Source organism: Canis aureus, chromosome 18 (genome assembly GCF_053574225.1).
Source record: "Canis aureus isolate CA01 chromosome 18, VMU_Caureus_v.1.0, whole genome shotgun sequence".
Classification (NCBI taxonomy): Eukaryota; Metazoa; Chordata; class Mammalia; order Carnivora; family Canidae; genus Canis; species Canis aureus.
The window spans coordinates 44,789,246-44,810,227 of record NC_135628.1 but is presented as its reverse complement, the minus strand read 5'-3'; the positions used below and the strand labels follow the sequence as shown (position 1 = coordinate 44,810,227).

Genomic DNA, 20,982 nt, shown 5'->3' with positions numbered 1-20,982 from the left:
TCTGCTGCTTACACATGCTCTCTCTCTCAAATAAATAAATATTAAAAAAAAAAAAAAAAACCAAATAAATTAGAATTGCAAAGAGGAAACAATATGGGGAAGAGGGGGCCTTTACCAAAAGAAATTTAAGGCATATATCAACCAGTTGTAATACACGGATCTTATGTGAGTCCCTGTTCAAACCAACTTTAAAAAAGTATTGGGAATGTGTTACTTATTGAAGCTAGGTGATTGCTAAATGAGATTCATTACTTCTTTCTACTTTTGTATATATTTGGAAATGTCCATATAAAATGTATTAAAGAAAAATCTACAAAGCAATGTAAGCAATATTTTGTCATTTTTTGTGAGAATTAGTGGATTGTTGGTATTTTTATTTCTTTTTGTTTTTCTATGAGTTACAGGTTTTTAAAAGATAATTGGATTATTTACTTCCAATACTGAGACATCTTTAGTGTCCAGCATGAATTTATCTTTACTTTTTTCATATGTATACTTCATTCAGGATATTTCATTTATATTCTTTTATTCTCAGAAATATTGAAGAAATCTGCTTCCCGAAATGTTAGAAATTCAGAGATAAGCAATACTAATATTAATAATACTAATATTTGTTTTAATATATTTATTTTTTCATTTCAGATTCCCAAATGCTGGAAAATCCTCTTTGCTAAGTCAGATTTCTCATGCAAAACCTGCAATTGCAGATTATGCATGTAAGTATAATTTGTTGTGTATTTTAATGTGCAGAGGTAAATTTTTAAAGTCTAATCTTTCTTTGAGTATGAATAAAATGAAAACTCTGAGGTAGCCTTAGTTTGAAAACTCTTAAAAAAAAAAAAAAAGAAGAAAACTCTTGGCTGATAGAATACATGCATTTCCCATTAATCCTTGAAATCTCTATAGCCCTCAACAGAGTTTCTAGTACTTGTTAGATACTTGCTTTGTTGCATTTATTTCTCCTTTGCATAATCATTTATTTGATTTAGATGCGATTTTATGAGCACCTACCTTTTATCAAGCACTGTTCTTTCATTCATTTAGCAAGTATTTATTTCTGTGAACTACAATGGGTTCTGGAATTATAAAGACTGGTAAATAGATACTGTTCTGACTCTTACTGAGCTTACAGACTAGTAGGGGAAGGTACGTATATCACACCTGACTATGAGGGAATGTAATATGATTCTATGAAAGACTGTAGGTGGCTGCTTTAAAGTTTTTTGGGGGAAATGTTATGCTAGAGTTGAGGTGTGAAGAATATACGAGTTAATAACAGTGGATGTGAATGGTGCTATAGTCAGACAAAATAGCATGTACACAAAAGCTCTGTGGTGGCAGGGAGATTTGTGTGTCAAGAAAACATGTAGTGAGGTAAATAGGGAATTGGGATGTCTGGGTGGCTCAGCAGTTAAGCATCTGCCTTTAGCTCAAGGTGTGATCCTGGAGTTCCGGGATTGAGTCCCACATTAAGCTCCCTGCATGGAGCCTGCTTCTCCCTCTGCCTGTGTCTCTGCCTCTCTGTTTCTCTCATGAATAAATAAAATCTTTTTTTTTTTGAATAAATAAAATCTTAAAAAAAAAAAAGGTAAAGAGCGAATTGATAAGGCTGGAGATGTTAAGTAGAGACTGTATCATATAGACCAGGTAGGCTTTATTTGCTCTTTATATCTAAAGAGCCGCTGATAGCCTTTTAATCAAAGGATAAAATGATTAGATTTGCTTTTCAAAAAGATGTTTCTGCATATAATATAGAAAATGGATTGGCATGAAACATGAATGGGCCTGGGAAAAATAGGCTATTGGGCTATTGCAGTAGCTAGATGAAATGTAATGGATGCTTAGACTAAGTAATGAATTAATGTGATAGAATCCCTGCCATCATTAAACAAAAAGATCCAGAAACATACATTAACCCGGAAAATAAAATTAAGCCATTTTATAATTAAACTCTGTTTTTGTTTTTGTTTTTTTAAGATTTTATTTATTTATTCATGATAGTCACACAGAGAGAGACAGAGAGGCAGAGACACAGGCAGAGAGAGAAGCAGGCTCCATGCAGGGAGCCCGACGTGGGATTCAATCACAGGTCTCCAGGATCGCGCCCCGGGCCAAAGGCAGGCGCCAAACCGCTGCGCCACCCAGGGATCCTAAAATTAAACTCTGTTGAAGGAGAGTTAATTTTGGACTAATTTTTATAAATGACATTGCCAATATTTATTGTTATAATACAGGGACTCTTGAGAAGGAAAGAAGTAAAGTTTAGAGTCATATGAAGAAGGCTACTACAGAATTATGAGGCTTGAGGATAACTGAATAAGAAATGACTAGAGATTTTACCCACAGACCCAGTGATAGAAACCAAAATTCTGTTCTTCCCACCAGCATCTTTATTATGCTCCTTAAAGTACAACCAAAGAATTTTGAAGTCCACTGATTAGATTAGATCTAGGCCTATGCAGATTATAATTGTATTTTCCATTCCAACAAAATCTGAATTAAATTGTTTACAAAAAAGAAATATTATTCATTTTATACATAATGCTAAGTCAATTTTGAGAATACCAGCCTTTATTCTAGCCTTAATTTACTGGGCCTTTTTCTTTTAGTTACAACATTAAAGCCTGAACTTGGAAAGATAATGTATAATGATTTCAAACAGGTGAGTATTTTTTAAATGAGACACTTGGTTATAAATGAAAGTACTTGCTTTTGGTACTTGGACTTTGTAATACATGATTGTTTTTGTGGTGTTAGGGGAAGAAAGTAGCAGGATTTTGTTTTTCGTAAATGAGACTGTGATCGAGTCAACTTTCCTGAGCATGATCATAGTCAAATATTGTATAAAAATATAACTTTTGTCCATCCAAAGTTTAGGTCTGGTTTATCATTATAGCATAGTATCCAATCTCTGATCTCTGCTCTCATTGCAAGTCCATATTTTACTGCCATATTTCATTATTGATTCTTGTTTCCTGAAAACATTTTCTAAAGTTCATGGAATTGAATTTATTCCAAATTTCTCTTTCTAAAAAATTTTTTTTAATTGAACGGGATTCTGGTCTAGCTATTAAAATTTATTTTTCCTTGATAAGAAATTGCTATAGATCTTTTAATAATTACAGTAAAAATAAAAAAACAAAGTAACAAACTTTGAAAAATATGCAATGTATGATCAGTGGTTATGCTCCTTGATATTGACCCAAATGAATTAAAAACTTACATACAGACAAAAACCTGCACATGCATGTTTGTAGCAGCCTGTTCATAAGTGCCAAAACTTGAAGCAACCAAGATGTCCTTCAGTAGATGGACAAACTGTGGTAATTATGGAATATTGAGCTATGAAGATCTGAAAAGACATGGAAGAGCCTTAAATACATGTCACTAACTGAAGGAAGCCAGTCTGAAAAGGCTGCATACAGTATGGTTCTAACTATGTGACATTCTGGAAAAAGGCAAAATTATAGTCATAGCAAAAAGATCAGTGGTTGTCGAGGATTAAAGGGAAAGAAAGGATAAATAGAAGAGTACAGAGGATTTTTAGGGCAGTGAAACCATTCTGTATGATACTATAATGGTGAGTACATGACATTCATTTGTCAAAGCCATAGAATGTACAATACCAATAGTGAACCCTAATATAAAGTATGGAATAGGCAATGATGTATCAGTGTAGTTTCATACAATCCATTGACATAATTAAAATACATAAAGGATTTATATTCCTTTATAATAGTCGTATAACAGTAAATATTTAAAACCAGCCAATATGTAGAATAATAAATAAAATTATAAATATGGGATAATATTAATATAGAGAACAGTAGAGAAAAAGAGAACATTGTAAATTTTAAGGGAAACTTAATTCTCCATAGCAAAATTCTCAGTGGAGAACGCAAACAAAATTTCAAGACCTGAAAAAAAAAAATGCTTCAGAACATGAGTCCTCTATTATATTTTGTCTGTGTGACAGCTTAGTCACATAGCCACAATTTCCGTTAAAATTCTGAAATCCTGTGAAAAGCAGTGCTTCTCATCCCTTACTGCACATCAAAATTAACCAGGTGACTTCAGAACGACAAGTAAATGAAGCCTGGGCCCCAGAGATTTGAAACCAGATCCCTGGGGGTAGGGCCTGGTATTTTTATAAAAGATACCTGGGTGTTTATAACATGCAATGAGGTTTGAAAACCACAAATGCAGACTAATGGTTAATAACTTACCACTTCAAAAAGGAGTTACAGGAACATTACATCCTTTACTTTTCAAGAATGGTCCATAGTCCCCTTGGTAGAATAGAAAAGGAACAGTGGTGCCACATAATCAATTATATATGAAATTTAAAATTTGAAACTACAGAACTATACTAAGTCAATGTCTGCTGAATTAATATCCTTCTATACTTTTAAGAATTCTGAGAGTTGAAACTCTATGACTGGTTCATATTTGAATAATATATTTAAAAAAATATATATATTTTATGGAATTCTGAAGAGAATTTGCATGATTAATAAATGTTAAACTAATCCCTAGAATTCTTAGTTTGTTAGATTAATAAGTAAAAATGAGACTTTAATTTTTGATAACAAAGGATTTTGATTCTTAATACTTTTTTGTTATAAAGGTATCTTGACTTTATAAAAATGTAGTGGTAATCACAAATTAGTAACTGAATTTGAAATATGCAGATTTGGGGATGTAATTTTTTTTTTCTTTTTATCAAACCATTTAACTTGGTATTAGATATCAGTAGCTGATCTTCCTGGTTTAATAGAAGGAGCACATATGAACAAAGGAATGGGCCACAAATTCCTCAAGCATATAGAAAGAACTAGACAACTACTTTTTGTTGTAAGTCATATGCATACCAATGTAATGTTTGAATGAGTGTGAATGTCAATGTGTTTAGTTTTCCTAGAAATTGTTTATAATAAGGTTTAAAGATAAGATAGTATCATATGTTACTCCCTAAATGTTTAAATGAGGGTCAAATATAGTAAGTAAACTCTGTTTATAATGCGGGGGTAGAAATGGCATTACTGTATCAGATACAAGTGGCCATACTTGTCAAGATTTAATTCCTTAAGATTGTCAGCATACTGCTATGTTTTATAGTATCTCTTTCCTACTTCATTGATGGTACTAGAGTTATACATGAGATTTTCTATATAGTATATACAAATTGTTTTATCTATACTAGTTTCTCATTTCATTAATGATTGTGATTTTGTCAGAATAATTATGGCTGTCTTGACACTGCAGTTTCTCTTACTTATTTAGAATTACTAAACACCAATTGTATATAAATTGAGAAGTTACTTTTAGCTTGAGAGAATAAAACATTTCAAAACATAAAAATCTATAACTCTTGTTTATATGTTACAGACTCTTTCCATCTTTTTTTAGGTTGATATTTTTGGATTTCAACTTTCTTCCCAAACTCAGTATAGAACTGCCTTTGAAACCATAATACTACTTATAAAAGTAGGTTTTCTGTTTTATTATGTCTGTATTTGGTCTAATATATAACCATATGGAACTGTATTAAGTTACAGATAATTAGAATAGATACATATTCCACCTGTACTTTTTGAAGCTTTGAGGTCAAAGAATTATCTAACCTTGTTTCCTCCAGTCTTCTTAAACCACTCTTCAAACTATTACAACCAATGAAATCTTCCTTGATTCTTTTTTTTTTTTTTTAAGATTTTATTTATTTATTTATTTGAGAGAATGAGAGTGAGCGAGAATGTGAGAGCACCAGAGAGGGTAGAGGCAGAGGGAGAGGGAGAAACACTCTCCACTCATCAGAGAGCCCAACGTGGGGCTCCATCTCAGAACCCCAGGATCATGACCTAGCCACCCAGGCACGCCAAAATGCTCCTTGATTCTAAATCCCTATTATATCCTTCTCAGACTTTATTGTGCTTGAACTTTAATACCTACTTTTTAGACTCTTTCTCAGTCTATTTTTTATGCTCTTTCCTGTTCATTCTTTTTATTTAGCATTCAGTTACAGTTAATATACTTATGACTGCCAAATCTGTTTCTGATACCTAGATCTTTTGGTTATGCTTTAGACTAGCTGCCTAATGGATATCTTTCATTGGAAATCCCATTAGGTTCTCCAATTTAATATGTATACAACTGAATTTTTTCTTTTTAACTCTTCATCCTCCCCAGAACTTTACTGGGTATGTGAATCAGAAGCCTGGATGTTGGTCTCTATTCTTTCTCACCATCTGCATTAAGCCTTGTCAGTTTTATATCCTAAATTTCTGAAACTCGTCTACTTGTCTTCATCCACACCGTTAAAATTATCAGCCCTTCTCACTAGAATGCTTTAACTCTTCCAACGTGGTCTCCTTGCTTCCAGTCTCACTTCAGTCCATTTTTTAAAATTGATATTGACTTGACACATAAAGTTACATTATATAAACACAGTGTGTGTAAACACAGTGCTTTAACAACTATACATCATGCTATGCTTACCACAAGTGTAGCTACCATCTGTCACCACACGATGCTATTATAATACAATTCTTGAGTCCATTTTTTTTAATGTGGCAACTAGATTGATCTTTATGAAAGAACCAAGCAGATGTTTGTTCCCTGCTTAAAACACTTCAATGGTCCTCCACTGTTGTCAGGTTAAAGTCTTGCCCTGAACATGGTTTTTGAGGTCTGGCAAGGGTTGGCTCCTACCTAACAGTCCATCTCTGCCCTTCCTGCCTTACTTTCTATTCTCAGCCCTATGATTTCTCTCTAACACAGCATCATGTCACTTACCTCCAGGACTTGTATATCTTAAATCCTTGTCACTTTCTGTCCATTATGAATAATGCTCCTGTGAGCATTTGAATACAGTTTTTTGTATGAACATGTTTTCATTTCTCTTGGGCATGTAGACCTAAGAGTAGAATTGCTAGCTAATACAGTCAACATGTAACATTTTGAGGAACTGCCAGGTTTTTACAGAGTGGCAGCATCATTGTACTATTTTATAATTGCACTAGCAATGTATGTGAAAGTTCCAATTTTTCCACATGAATGCCAACACTTGTTATTTTGTCTTGTGGTTTTTTTTTGTTTTTTTTTTTTTAAGATTTTATTATTTACTTGTGAGAGACACAGGGAAAGATAAGTAGAGACACACAGGGCAGAGGGAGAAGTAGGCTCCATGCAGGGAGCCCAATGCGGGACTCGATCCCAGGGCTCTGGGATCAAGTCCTGAGCCAAAGGCAGATGCTCAACCGCTGAGCCACCCAGGTGTCCCTTGTCTGTGTTTTTTATTTTTGTTACCCTACTAGGCATGAAGTGGTATTTTATTATGGCTTTGACCTGCATTTCTCTAGTGACTAACTATGTTGAGCATTCTTTCATATGCTAATTGCCACTTGAATGCCTTTAGAGAAATGACCAGATTCTTTGCCCATTTTTAAAAATGGGTTACTTGTGGGATGCCTGGGTGGCATAGTGGTTGAGTATCTACCTTTGGCTCAGGGCTTGATCCCAGATCCTGGGAGAATCAGGGAGCCTGATGGTGAGGGGACTCAGTCCCAGGAACCTGAGATCATGACCTGAGCCAAATGCAGATGCTTAACTGACTGAGCCATCCAGGTGCCCCTGTCTTCACTTTATGACTTTTTTTTTTAAGATTTTATTTATTTATTCATGAGAGAGACAGAGAGAAAGAGAGGCAGAGACACAGGCAGAGGGAGAAGCAGGCTCCATGCAGGAGCCCCACATGGGACTTGATCCCTGGTCTCCGGGATCACACCCCAGGCTGCAGGTGGCGCTAAAACGCTGGGCCACCGGGGCTGCCCTATGATATTTTTTAAAGCACAAAATTTTGTATTTTAATGAAGTTCTGTTTGTTTATTTTGCTTGTGCATTGATGTCATAGCTAAGACCTAACCAGTAAGGTCTTGACCTAACCAGTAAGCATTTTATGAATTTTCTTTGTCACTTAATTTTGTGGCTGTTGAGATTTCTTGCATTTCAGAAATGGGAGTGGGCTTTAGATTACCCAGTCCTACCAAGAAAGATGTTACCAAATATGTAATCTATATAGATATTTTAATAAAATTATTTGGTTTTTCTTTTTTGATTTAAAGGAATTGGAGTTGTACAAAGAGGAACTTCAGAGAAAACCTGCACTCCTGGCAGTTAATAAAATGGACTTGCCAGGTGCTCAAGATAAGTTCCATATACTGATGCATCAACTCCAGAATCCTAAAGGTAAACCCATTTGTTCATTTAATGGCAGTTCAATGATTACCTATTGTGTGGAGAGAGTGGTATAATCAATGGAAAAGAAACTTACAGTTGCTACTCTTAAAAAAAAAATCATGTTTGAAGAAAGAACACATTATTATGAAATTTTAAATAACATTGTAACATAGTACTTACCAAGTTTCAGAATCATGATATGGATAGTAAGTTAGAGGAGTCAAAAGAAAAAGTCAGGCTTCATGAAGAAGTAAAATTTAAACTGGACCTTTAAACAGTTAATGGAGGGGTCACCCAGGTGGCTCCACCTTCAGCCCAGAGCCTGATCCTGGAGACCCAGGATCAAGACCATCAAGAACTAACTGGCTGCGAGTAGTGTCCCATAGCACTGGACAAAGGTAGGTGCCCCTGGGTGTCGGTGCTGCGCTTGCGCTGTGCACTGATGCGCTGTACCCTAACAGTGGGTTGATCAGTCAGCCTCCCTTTCAGTGTGGGCTTCTCAAGGCAGGGACTGAGTACTCCCACAATGTGCACCCAGCCCAGGGACAAAGTGTTAGACTTGGACCGGTTTGCAGGTGACTCCATCTCTGCTTGCATGAATAGGGTTGCAAAATTTGGAAAAACAAAACAAAAAGCAGGAAGCCCAGTTAAATGTGACTTTAAGATAAATTACAGATAATATTTTAGTGTAAGTAAGTCCCAAATGTTGCCCTGGGAGGGACATGCATATATTAAAATTTAAATTTTATTTGTCCTTTATCTGAAAGTCACATTTAACTGGGCAACCTGTGTTGTGTCCCCCTACTGGTCACGCCAGCCGAGGAGCCGAGTCCCACGAGTCCCACGTTTGGCTCCCTGCATGGAGCCTGCTTCTCCCACTGCTTATATCTCTCTGTGTCTCTCATGAATAAATAAATAAAATCTTAGAAAAAAATAAAGAGTTAATGGGATTTGGATCAAAAGAGGAAAAAGTCAACATCTGAAAAGAATTTAAAGTAAATTCTTTCACTTTAACATACTTCAGAAGCTCTAGAACTAATATACCATAATGTAAAACCAGAGCAAATAGTTCTAAAGAAGTGTATATCTTTGCAATGTCAGCAAAGTACTCTGAAAAGTGCTAATGTTTTTTTGTTTGTTTGTTTTGTGAACAATAAAGAATTTAGTGAAAGGACATGGAACAGTCACAGATTTGTGGGAACAATGGCGAACCAGCTTTTATGATAGTCATACAGAGAGAGAGGGAGAGAGAGGCAGAGACATAGGCAGAGGGAGAAACAGGCTCCATGCACCGGGAGCCCGACGTGGGATTCGATCCCGGGTCTCCAGGATCGCGCCCTGGGCCAAAGGCAGGCACCAAACCGCTGTGCCACCCAGGGATCCCAAAAGTGCTAATGTTTTAAAAAGAATTTGAATACCGGGGATCCCTGGGTGGCGCAGCGGTTTGGCGCCTGCCTTTGGCCCAGGGCGCGATCCTGGAGACCCGGGATCAAATCCCACGTCGGGCTCCTGGTGCATGGAGCCTGTTTCTCCCTCTGCCTATGTCTCTGCCTCTCTCTCTCTCTCTCTCTCTCTGTGACTATCATAAATAAATAAAAAATTAAAAAAAAAAAAGAATTTGAATACCTATGTGTGTGTGACAGAATAACAGATGCTGTTACTGCAAAAGGATCTATTTGTTTGAAATTTGCTCTTAAATGGACCACTTTGTGTAAAGGAACTTAAAGGGACTCTCCACAGTTTTGAATATTGAACTTTGCAGAACACTTCCTATCCTACAGTAATGATGGTTTCATTTTTCTGAGTCTAGTAGAGGACCTCTTCACAAATGAGGAAGTTGAGTGGGTGGAAGGTGGCTAATATGTTTTTGAATGGTACTAACTTCTCTGTTTTTATCCTTTGGATAAAAATTGGGGAAATAAATTATAGTGTACTAGGACTAGCAGACAGCACCAGAAGATCCTTCCTCCCTCTCAAAAATCTTTGCCCTGTGTAATTTACATATTGGAGCTGTGCTTGAGTTCATAAATAACTTTCAAGATATAAATGCTCCTGGAACTACTGAGTGCTCTTTATTCCTTAATGTTACTTGCTTTATGAGATTATTCATCTATTTGTTAGTTGGTCTTGCAGAAAGGGGGGTTTTCAGAGGAGGTATCAGAAGGGAGGATAACTCAAGAGTTTGTGCCTATTTTGGACTGTCATGAAACAAAATCTAGTGCCCTCAGTGATAATTCCTAAGTTAGCTTTTTTCAACTTCCTTAGCGGTGTGTGAATCTCAGAAACCAAGCTCCATGTTGACTTGTCCAGTTTCTCTCAGTCCAGCCTTTCCAGTTCATATCCATATTAACCTATCCCATCAGTATGCCATTGACCCTCCCATTGTCTTGGAGGCAGGGAAGAGGAAACCGTAATATAATAGCTTTCTCCCCCTGTGGGTTGGTAGTGTGGACTCATCTGAAATGACCTCCCCTTGAACAGTCCCCATACCCTTTTCAATTTTAGTACAGCTCTTAGCACCAGTGATAGTAAGTCTATAGTTTAGGGCAGCTGACGGCCACCTGTGTACTGATGCAAGCTACAATATCCCAAATCATGAATGATGCTACTTTATACATAAGTCTTTTAGAAACTCTGTTGCCTGACTTCATTGAACTCCTCCAAAAAAAACAAATTTATTGCTTTTGTAAGTAAATCATGTATGATTTATCTTTTATTTATACTTAATTTGGTTTAAAATATATTCATCCTACAAATATTCACTTATGTGCCAAGAATCTTACCATTCTCATTTTTATTTTTTTATGATTTAATTTTTTAAAAGATTTTATTTATTTGAGAGTACAAGCTGGGGGATAAGTAGAGGGAGAGGGAGAAGCTGACTCCCTGCTGAGCAGGGAACCCCATGCACGACTCCATCCCAGGACCCCAGGATCACGACCCAAGCCGAAGGCAGACACTCTACCTACTGAGCCACCCTGGCGCCCCAAATTCTCATTTTTAAAAACAAAAGTTTCTAAGAGCTTATTAATGAGGGAAGGAAAAAAATTAAAAATGCTAAGTTTTTAGTAGCTTGATTCATAAGTCAAACCTCTAAGACAGTTTTAATTTACTTTCAAAGACAATGAAAAACAGCTTAGTTGTGTGTTCTTTGTTTCAGAATTTCTGCATTTATTTGAAAAAAACATGATTCCAAAGAGGACCATGGAGTTCCAACATATCATCCCCATCTCTGCAACTACAGGAGAAGGAATAGATGAATTAAAGAACTATATAAGAAAATCTCTGGATGAACATGCTAATCAGGAAGATGATGTGTATCATAAGAAACAGTTGCTTAATTTACAGATTTCTAATACAGTATCTTATAGTAAGCCACCACCAAAGAGTCCTGTTACTAGCCCCAGATAGATGTAATTTTTTTTTTTTAAGATTTTATTTTATTTTATTTATTCATTCATGATAGAGAGAGAGAGAGAGGCAGAGAGACAGCAGGCTCCGTGCCAGGAGCCTGACGTGGGACTCGATCCCGGGACTCCAGAATCACGCCCTGGGCGAAAGGCAGGCGCCAAACCCCTGAGCCACCCAGGGATCCCCTGGATAGATGTAATTTAAATCTATTAAAAATGATACTAAAATTATGTTCATTTGTAAGTTTTTCCACAGACTTGTATTTTTTAGGAGGTTAGTTATTATTAACCTTCTGTATAATACCATTATTCAAGAACCATACCTTCCTTCTTGTTTTATAGTTAAGTGAATGGGTGGTAAAAAACTGAGACCTAAAAATGACAACTCATAATTTTATGGACAATCCACCTATAATAAAACCCTCTGGTATTCCTATACTTACGATGTCTCTAGTGAGATCATTTAGAGAGAGAGAGAGAAGAGTATTCTCTAGCAACCAGGTTTTGTTCGTTTTTGAGTCTGTCATGTACCTGATTCTACTAAATATACAGTAGTACTCTTTTTTTTGAAAACCTCAAAAGCCTAAATTTCAACATATGTTTAGTGATAATAAAGATCACAGATAATATTTAGCAGAAACCAGCAGGTAGATGTTTGCAATTTCACCTTTTGGAAATTTTTCATTCTTAAGTGTAAGTGTTTTTCATGCTTTGGAGCAGACTGGTATATGTCTCATTTCCTTGCGTTCAAATCTGTTTTGTTGTCTATTTTCATGGTTAGTGCAAACTTGAAACAATACTATCAATCATCAGTATATTCTTTTTTTTTTATTTTTTATTTATTTATGATAGTCACACAGAGAGAGAGACAGAGACATAGGCAGAGGCAGGCTCCATGCACCGGGAGCCCGACGTGGGATTCGATCCCGGGTCTCCAGGATCGCGCCCTGGGCCAAAGGCAGGCTCTAAACCGCTGCACCACCCAGGGATCCCAATCATCAGTATATTCTTAAGAGATTAAAACTTCTGAGTTTCAAAAAGACAAATTGGACATTTTCTTTTCCTAAGTTTTATTATAAAATATGTATGTTCATTGTAAGAAATAAAATTTAAACCATGCAAACACCTTTAAAAAGGTTCCCATCTTCCTACACCGGGCCCTCCAGTCCTTCCCGGACCACTGTTAATATAAGTTTTTATATACCTACAGAATTTTTTTATTAGTTTATTTTTTTACCCAAATGAGTTCATTATATAAACCTTTTCTAAGTTGGATTTTTTAAAAAAATAGTGGCAAGTTAATGAGCTTTTAAAACTTATTCTTCAGGGCAGCCCCAGTGGCGCAGCGGTTTGGTGCCGCCTGCAGCCTGGGGTGTGATCCTGGAGACCCGGGATCGAGTCCCACATCGGGCTCCCTGCATGGAGCCTGCTTTCTCCCTCTGTCTGTGTCTCTGCCCCTCTCTCTCTGTGTCTATGAATAAATAAATAAAATCTTTAAAAAAAATAATAAAACTTATTCTTCAAAGCTGGGTTGTTTTTTTTTAAGATTTTATTTATTTATTCATGATAGAGAGAGAGAAGCAGGCAGAGAGGCAGAGGGAGAAGGAGGCTCCATGCCGGGAGCCCGACACAGGACTCGATCCCAGGACTCCAGGACCACACTCTGGGCCAAAGGCAGGCGCCAAACCGCCGAGCCACCCAGGGATCCCCTCAAAGCTGTTTTTAAATTATTACAAATTACTTTGGAATTTAAGGCTCAGTGAAGCCTTTGGCTATGAATATTAAATAAAAATGGTGTCAATATTCTACTTAAATGTCTTCTGATGGGACAATGTGAATGAGTTTTTACAAGTATTCTTTCTTTGTTTTCTGTTTCCCACTCCCACCTCACATTCTAGGCCCCAGATGAGTGGCTTTTTTTTTTTTTTTTTGTATTTCTTTTTCCTTCATTGCACAGGTATTTACTGAGTGTCTCCCATGTGTCAGGCACTGTGCAAGGCACAGCATTTACAGTGTTGAAGAGCAGGCAGGACATTCTTCCCTTACGGATTTCACATTCAATAGCAGAAACTGCAGGGGATTGGAGTAGCCTGGTTCCACTTTACAACAAAGAAATAAGAATGAAGAGAGCATTCAGAATTTGAACATCTGTACTGATCATTGTGACCGTATTTCATATTGGATATGTTTTACATTTATAATTTAGGTATCCTTTTTCTCTTTCACTTTATTATTTCTTAAATATAAGCAAGTAGCAATGTGAGGACAATTTCATCAGGTGAATTTCTGAAGTTTTTACCCCATAATCTTATTTTCTGCTGTGGCAAAGAATAGATCTGTGCTGAAAATTAAGAGGAATTATATCTTATTTGCACTGTCAGTAACGCCCTGGTTACTAACTTAAGCATTGTGTTACATAACTCAGTAAAATGTTCCATGATTTGTATTTTCTAGTTACTGAAAGTTGATAGTTGATTTTTATTCTAAACAGAAGGAGAAAAACTGGATCCCTTTTTATTTTATAAAAAACACATTTTAAAAACTTAAAAGATTTATTTTGAAATAAATATACTAGCATTTCAGATGCCATTTATTGGGTCTTTAAGCCAGTTTTTTTTTTTTTTTTTTTTTTTTACCTTTCAAAATACATTTACTTTTTGGAAGACTTGATTTTTATATTAATTGAATAGCCAGGATGTCAGTATTATGTAAATTTTTATTTACATCCCAGTAGTTCTTGAAGAGCCTGCTGTGTCAGATTCATACAGCAGACACTATCAAGACACTATCAAGTAATTAAGTATATCATACTGTGAAGTTGGATCTGTGCTTCAAAGATTTCACCTATGAATAGAAATGTTCCAGGAATATATTATTTTTGTAATACATACCGTATTATTTTTATCATAGCAAAATGAACTTTATGCAAAATTAATAGGGTTTTTAGATTTTATTTATTTGAGAGAGAACGAGCAAGCAAGCACGACTGGGGGGAGGCACAGAGGGAGAGGGAGAAAGAAGGATGAGCAGACTCTGCACTGAGTGTGCAGAGCCCTATGCAGGACTTGATCTCACAACTCCAAGATCATCACTTGATTCAGAATCAAGAGTCCTCCACTTAGCGATTGAGCCACCCTGGAGCCCCTGTTTTCTTTTAAGTGGTAAACATGCATTATCTAATCAGAGGTATAAAGTCTTCATAATGGGAAAAATCAGGTCAAGGGTATTTTATTTTTCAGGCTTTATCTAGTTTTGTTGTAAAGTTATGTGTCTTACTTAAGTTCATTGTTCATTTGCTATGGGAGGATGGAGTACAGAGATTCCTTTAAGAAAGTTAATGAAAGCTAAAGACTGGGCAGCCTGGGTGGCTCAGCGGTTTAGCGCCGCCTTCAACCCAGGACGTGATCCTGAGACCTGGGATAGAGTCCCGCGTCGGGCTCCCTGCATGGGGTCTGCCTCTCTCTCTCTTTCTCTCTCTCTCTCTCTCTCTCTCTGTCTCTCATGAATAAATAAATAAATAAATAAATAAATAAATAAATAAATAAATAAATGAAAGCTAAAGATTTTTTCCTTGCCAAAGTGTACATAAACACATGGAGTATTTTCTAAGTAGTTTCATAGGGTTTGCAAAGTTCAGATAAAAAATTCACTTCACAAAAGTTCCCTCTGGAAATTTGTAATATCATTAAATTACATTAAAAATAATATTTTGGGTGCCTGACTGCTTAGTCAGTAGAACATGTGACTCTTGATCTCAGGGTTGTGAGTTAAAGCCCCATTTTAGACACAAAGCTTCCTTTAAATAAATAGGTAAATAATAAGTGACAGGTATTTTTAAAAAGCTTACAGAATTGCATTTTTTTAAGTGTTTCAAACCAGCAGCATAAGCTCACAAACTATAGCTTAAAAATGAAATGAAAATTAGCAAGTCTAAATTGTAAACCTACACAGAAGACATCTTATTTCAAAAACATGGTAACATTTTGTTTGAAGACAAAATTGTGACTTAAATTTAATGTATATTTTTAAATGCTTGAGTATCTGAAATTTAGTTTAAATCTGCCTGTCCTTATGGAATAGACAAGTGAAACAAATCCAGAACTTTGAGTACATGGTCTATGCTGGTAATCATAATATCTAACAAGGTAATGTTTCCATGTGCTGGGCACTGTACTGGGTTGTTTACATACATTATCAGTTTTAAACACCACACTATATTGCCTTTTGGTCATTTATTAAGTTGCGTGGTTGATACATGAATGTTTGGGGGTTTTTTGGTTTTTTATTTGAGAGAGAGAACACAAGCGGGGACAGAGAGAGAAACAGGCTCCCCACTGAGAAGGGCACTGGATGTGAGGCTGGATCCCTGAACTGAAGGAAGATGGTTAACAAATTGAGCCACCCAGGTACCCCTGTTTTGGGGGTTTTTAACCTTTTCGGAAGTCTCGTGTATTTTTTAATTTAAAAATGTCTTTGCCCTATAAAAGTTTATACCTTGAGGATTAAGCCATTTAAATAAACACAGCTAACAAATGTTGGCAGACAATGTGCTGTAACATTTACTACAAAGTTAAACAACAATGAAAAATTTACTTTTTTTTCTTAAGTAGCTATCTCAAAGAAGCATTTTGTTTGTTTTGTGATTTGAGCTTGGCAAATAGAGGGAAAGTATCAGAGGAATCTCTTTGGCTTTAAGTGGGTATCACAAGCCAGCTGAAAGAAAAGCAAAGTCAATGAGGTAATAGAAATGAGAAAAGGAGAGAGAAAAGAAAAAAAAATGCATGCATGTTGGAAAGTTGTAGTATTTCCCTGTGGGTAACTCAGGAGTAACGTGGGTTATTGCCTCAGTTGGCTCTCAGAAGTATGAAAAAGCCAGGTGCAATTTCAACTACCGTTTCTGACCATAACCAATCATTAGTTTTAGGCAGTTCTAACTTTTGTACTTTTACTGTATCTCATTATATGACTGTTGCTTAATTAATAGTTGTTGGGTGCTTGGAAGACTTCAGAGGAAGCAGTCAGTTTTGTATATATCATTAGTGTGTTTATAATAGAAATTAATGTTTTTAAAATATTTTATTTATTTATTCATGAGAGACAGAGAGAGAGGCAGAGACACAGGCAGAGGGACAAGCAGGCTCCATGCAGGGAGCCCGACGTGGGACTCTATCCAGGGTCTCCAGGATCAGGCCCTGGGCTGAGGGCAGTGCTAAATCGCTGAGCCACCTGGGCTGCCCATAGAAATTAAAGTTGTTGGGTTGCCCCAGATACTAAGCCATGTGAAGCACAGCTATTATTTGAATCCTGTCCTCTGAAATACTTGTAATTTGAAGAACAGCATATACAGTTCATATTATAAACTGCAGTTTATAGTATAATTAATTTTGGAGCAACATATGGCAAAGTTTTTTTTTTTTCAATTTAATTTATAAACTTTAAGTGATTGAAAGTTGAACGCGAAGGACAGAAGCTTCCTTGGTTCATGGTAGATATTTCAATATATTTTTCTGAGATTGCCAGTATCTTCTGACCAGTGCTTTCATTTTCTTATTTATTATCAAACATTATTATTGGCATTATTCCAAATGACAAAAGGCTTTTTAGGAAGACCATTTCTTATATTAAAAAAGGATATGATTATAAATCTAAAATATGCCTTCAGTTTTATTTGTATGTAGTTTGCTACAAATTGAGGGAGTTAAAAATACTTTAAATCAAGAGCAGGCATGGAGTAGAAGCTTCTGGCTTTGAATGGATTTGAAACATGATTAAGTGATACTAGATAAAAGCTTCTGGTCAACCAAATCCTAAAGGGAAGAAATAAGAATACTATATAATAATTGAGCCTCAGTTTCAAAAACAGATCTTACCATGAACTGGTACTACTTTGAGGTCAAGAGAAATTATAAGAATGATATAATGTGCACACATGGCCTTTCATATAAAAATAGAAACCAGAAAAACTCACCTGCTTTAAAGAACTACTAATGTCATAATGTCAAATTAGCACCACGTTTATCAAAAGTTTAGCATACAGGTTCATCTGTAAAAACTAAGTTAAAAATAGTGGTGGTGGAAGGAGAAGGTAATAGTCATGGTAAATGACAAAGATTTACAACACTTGAATACAATTACAGGCAAAACCCAATTATCCTAATGTATGTCAATTCTTTTGTACAATGCCCTTCCCTCCCTACCCTAGTCACCAATAACTTTATTAAGTAAGATTGGAAACGTGCAGCCATCCTGCCTCTTTTAGACAACAAAGTCCTATCCATTTTTAAAGTGACAGCTCACTGCTTGATTATGCAGAACGTTCTTCCTTTATTTCTTGTTTTAGTTTGCTAAGGCTACTGGAACAAAGTACCACAAACTGAGGAACTTGAACAACAGAATATATTGTATCACAATTCTGGAAACTAGAAGTAGGAGAGCAAAGTGCTGATAGGTGGTTCTTTCTGAGGGCTGTTGAGGGAGAATCTCTACCACGGCGCCAGCCTAGCTTCTAGTGGTTTGCTGGTCACCTTCAGTTGCTTGTAGAAGCAACACCCAGTTTCTGCCTTCATCTTCACATGGGATTCTCCCTGTGTGGTTGTCTCCAAATTTTTCCTTTTTATAAAGAAACAAGTCATGTTGGATTAAGGCTCACCCTAATGACCTCTTTTTAACTTGATTACTTCTGTAAAAACCCTGTCTCCAAAAAGGTTACATCCTGAGGTATGTTGAGAGAGTTAGGACTCCAGCATTGGAATTTTTAAGGAACACATTCTACCAATAACATTTCCCTATTTTTATCTCTATACTTCCCAACATCCCAATTAATAGATAGTCATTTATTATTTTTTTATTTGATAGGCTCCTCTAAAAAAGAGTATATGGGGAGGGAGGCTTTGTTGTTTTTTTCTTCAAAGATGTATTTATATCAGAGAGAGAGTGTGCACATGCATGGGAGGTGAGTGGCCAGAGGGAGAGGAAGAGATAGAATCCCAAGCAGACTCCCTGCTGAGTGCAGAGCCCTTTATCTTGACCTGAGCCAAAATCCAAGAGTTGGGTGTTCAACTGACTGAGGCACCCAGGCACCCCCAGATTTTAATTTTATATTTATCCATATTGGTTGAGTTTCAGTAGTGGACTTTGAAATACTATGGTGAGATATGACTGACACATAAAAAGGGAAATGATGTGCTAGTTAGTTTCCAATTTGGAGCTGATGTGTGTAATTTACAGAAGATGAAATTATTCAGAGGGGAAGGTAGGTAGGATTTTAGTGGTCAGAGAGGGTAGTAGGAAGACATTCCAACTTTAGGAATAGCTTCAATAAACATTTTGAGTAAGTAAAGTTTTAGCTGAAGAAACCCAAAATAAGGAGACTGCCCTGAATCTCAAGAGTTCTGAATGGTAACAGCAACCTTTTGGGAATATCCTCCACTTACTACTTCTGGATTTTGAGCACATTACTGAGTCTCAATTTCTTTGTCATTAATACAGATTTATTGTGATTAAGTTAGATAATTCATGGAAAACATACTTGGAATATAATAAATACTGAATATTCTCTATTATTTTAAAATTAACATATGAAAGGAAATTGTACATATCTTAATGGGAAGAGTTAAGGACTTAATTTTTTTTAAAGATTTTATTTATTTGAGAGACCATGTACACGTGTCTGTGTGAGTGGAGCAGGCAGAGAGGGAGGGAGAGGAAGAGGGAAAGCAGACTTAGCTGAGTGCAGAGTCCAGCAAGGGACTCCACATGGAACTGGATCCTATGACCCCAAGGTCATGATCTGAGCCAAAACCAAGAGTCCAACTCTTAACTGAGCCATCCAGTCTCCCCAAGGTGAGGGGTTTAAATAGGATTGTGACAATTCTTTGTAGTGAATAAGGGGCAAATGGATATTTCAAAGGAAGAATCATTAGGACATGATTCCTAATTTGAGTAAAAGGTATGAAGAAGATAGCAGAAAAAGATAAAGGGGAAACCACTGACAAAATAAGGAATGATGGAAGACATAAGGAGTACAATTATTTGTATTCAGAGAATGCTGAAATTAGAGTAATAGTTGTTAATCATATGAGCTGGTGGGGTGCCTGGATGGCACTGAGCAGTGGTTAAGCATCTGCCTTTGGCTTAGGTTGTGATCCTGGGGTGCTGGGATCGAATCCCGTATCAGGCTCCATGCAGGAAATCTGCTTCTCCCTCTGCATGTCTCTGCCTCTCCTGTGTGTCTCTCTTGAATAAATAAATAGAATCCTTTAAAAAAAAATCATATGAGCTGGTAATTAGAAATAGTATTGAAGTTATGGAAGGTCTTGGCCAGACATGGATTTGAGGAGATAAAAATCTGGTTGCCCTCTGAAGAAGGGCCCCAGGACAGAGCCTTTTGATAATTGGGGAGTGAGGAGGAGGAAGTGAAAGCAACAGGTGGACAGGGAACAAATCAGATAAACTAGAAGAGAAGTAGAAATGTTGGTGTTTCCAAAAACAAGAAAGCAGAGTTGAAGAAAAAAAGAAGTGGTCAAAATTGTGCAATGTGGACCTGAAGGAGGTGGAAGAGAATGAGGATCAACAAGAGACCCTTGGATTCAACTAGAAAGAAGTTATTAGTGACTGTGGCAGGCAGAATAATGGTCCTGTAAAGATGTCCTCATCCTTATCTTGAGAATCTATGAATATACTGTTACATGGCAAGGAAGTATTAAGGCTGCTAATCAGATGACCATAAAGTAGAGAAATTATCTATGCAGAAGAATGTCAGAGTGCTGTGATTTCAATGTTGAAAGATTCAACCAGCTATGGCTGAGTTTGAAAATGGAATGGGGCCATAAGCCAAGGAATGAAGGTGTCCTCAGGAAGCTGGAAAAGACAAGGAAACAGCCTCCCCTGAAGCCTCCAGAAAAACCATGCAGCCCTGCCAGCACCTTTAGTTTAGCCCATTGAGATCTGTGTCAGGTTTCTGACCTCCAGACCTATGAGATAAGAAATTTGTATTTTAAGCCACTGAGTTTTCTGGTAATTTGGTACAGTAGCAATAACAGTAAGTAGAACTTTGTAGAATTTTGTTGGTGGTGTACCGCAATGAATTTGTTTTAAGATATGACTTACTCCTTAATTAGCTGTTAAGAAAAAATGAAAAGCCAGGATTGTTAACTGCTGATCTATAGTATTTTTAAAAATATATTTTTATTTATTTATTCATGAGAGACATGGGGAGAGAGAGAGGCTGAGACACAGGCAGAGAAAGAAGCAGGCTCCCTGCAAGGAGCCTGATGCGGGACTCGATTCCAGATTCTGGGATCAGGACCTGAGCTGAAGGCAGACGCTCAATCACTGG

At 36.6% G+C, this 20,982-nt stretch overlaps 1 protein-coding gene across 2 annotated transcripts in view; it reads left to right on the top strand.

Moving 5' to 3' along the window:
* GTPBP10 (GTP binding protein 10) overlaps nucleotides 1-13,459 on the top strand; it is a 28,358-nt gene extending 14,899 nt beyond the window's left edge. Inside the window, exons 5-10 of one of the 2 annotated variants that reach the window (XM_077857043.1) lie at nucleotides 643-716; nucleotides 2,610-2,662; nucleotides 4,747-4,854; nucleotides 5,410-5,487; nucleotides 8,121-8,244; nucleotides 11,396-12,083. In XM_077857043.1, coding sequence (XP_077713169.1) covers nucleotides 643-716; nucleotides 2,610-2,662; nucleotides 4,747-4,854; nucleotides 5,410-5,487; nucleotides 8,121-8,244; nucleotides 11,396-11,646 — 688 coding nt within the window. In that variant the 3' untranslated portion in view covers nucleotides 11,647-12,083. Of the gene's footprint in view, nucleotides 1-642; nucleotides 717-2,609; nucleotides 2,663-4,746; nucleotides 4,855-5,409; nucleotides 5,488-8,120; nucleotides 8,245-11,395 lie in introns of both variants that reach the window. The other variant, XM_077857044.1, reaches the window with a different exon arrangement.
* The last annotated feature ends 7,523 nt before the right edge of the window (nucleotides 13,460-20,982 follow it).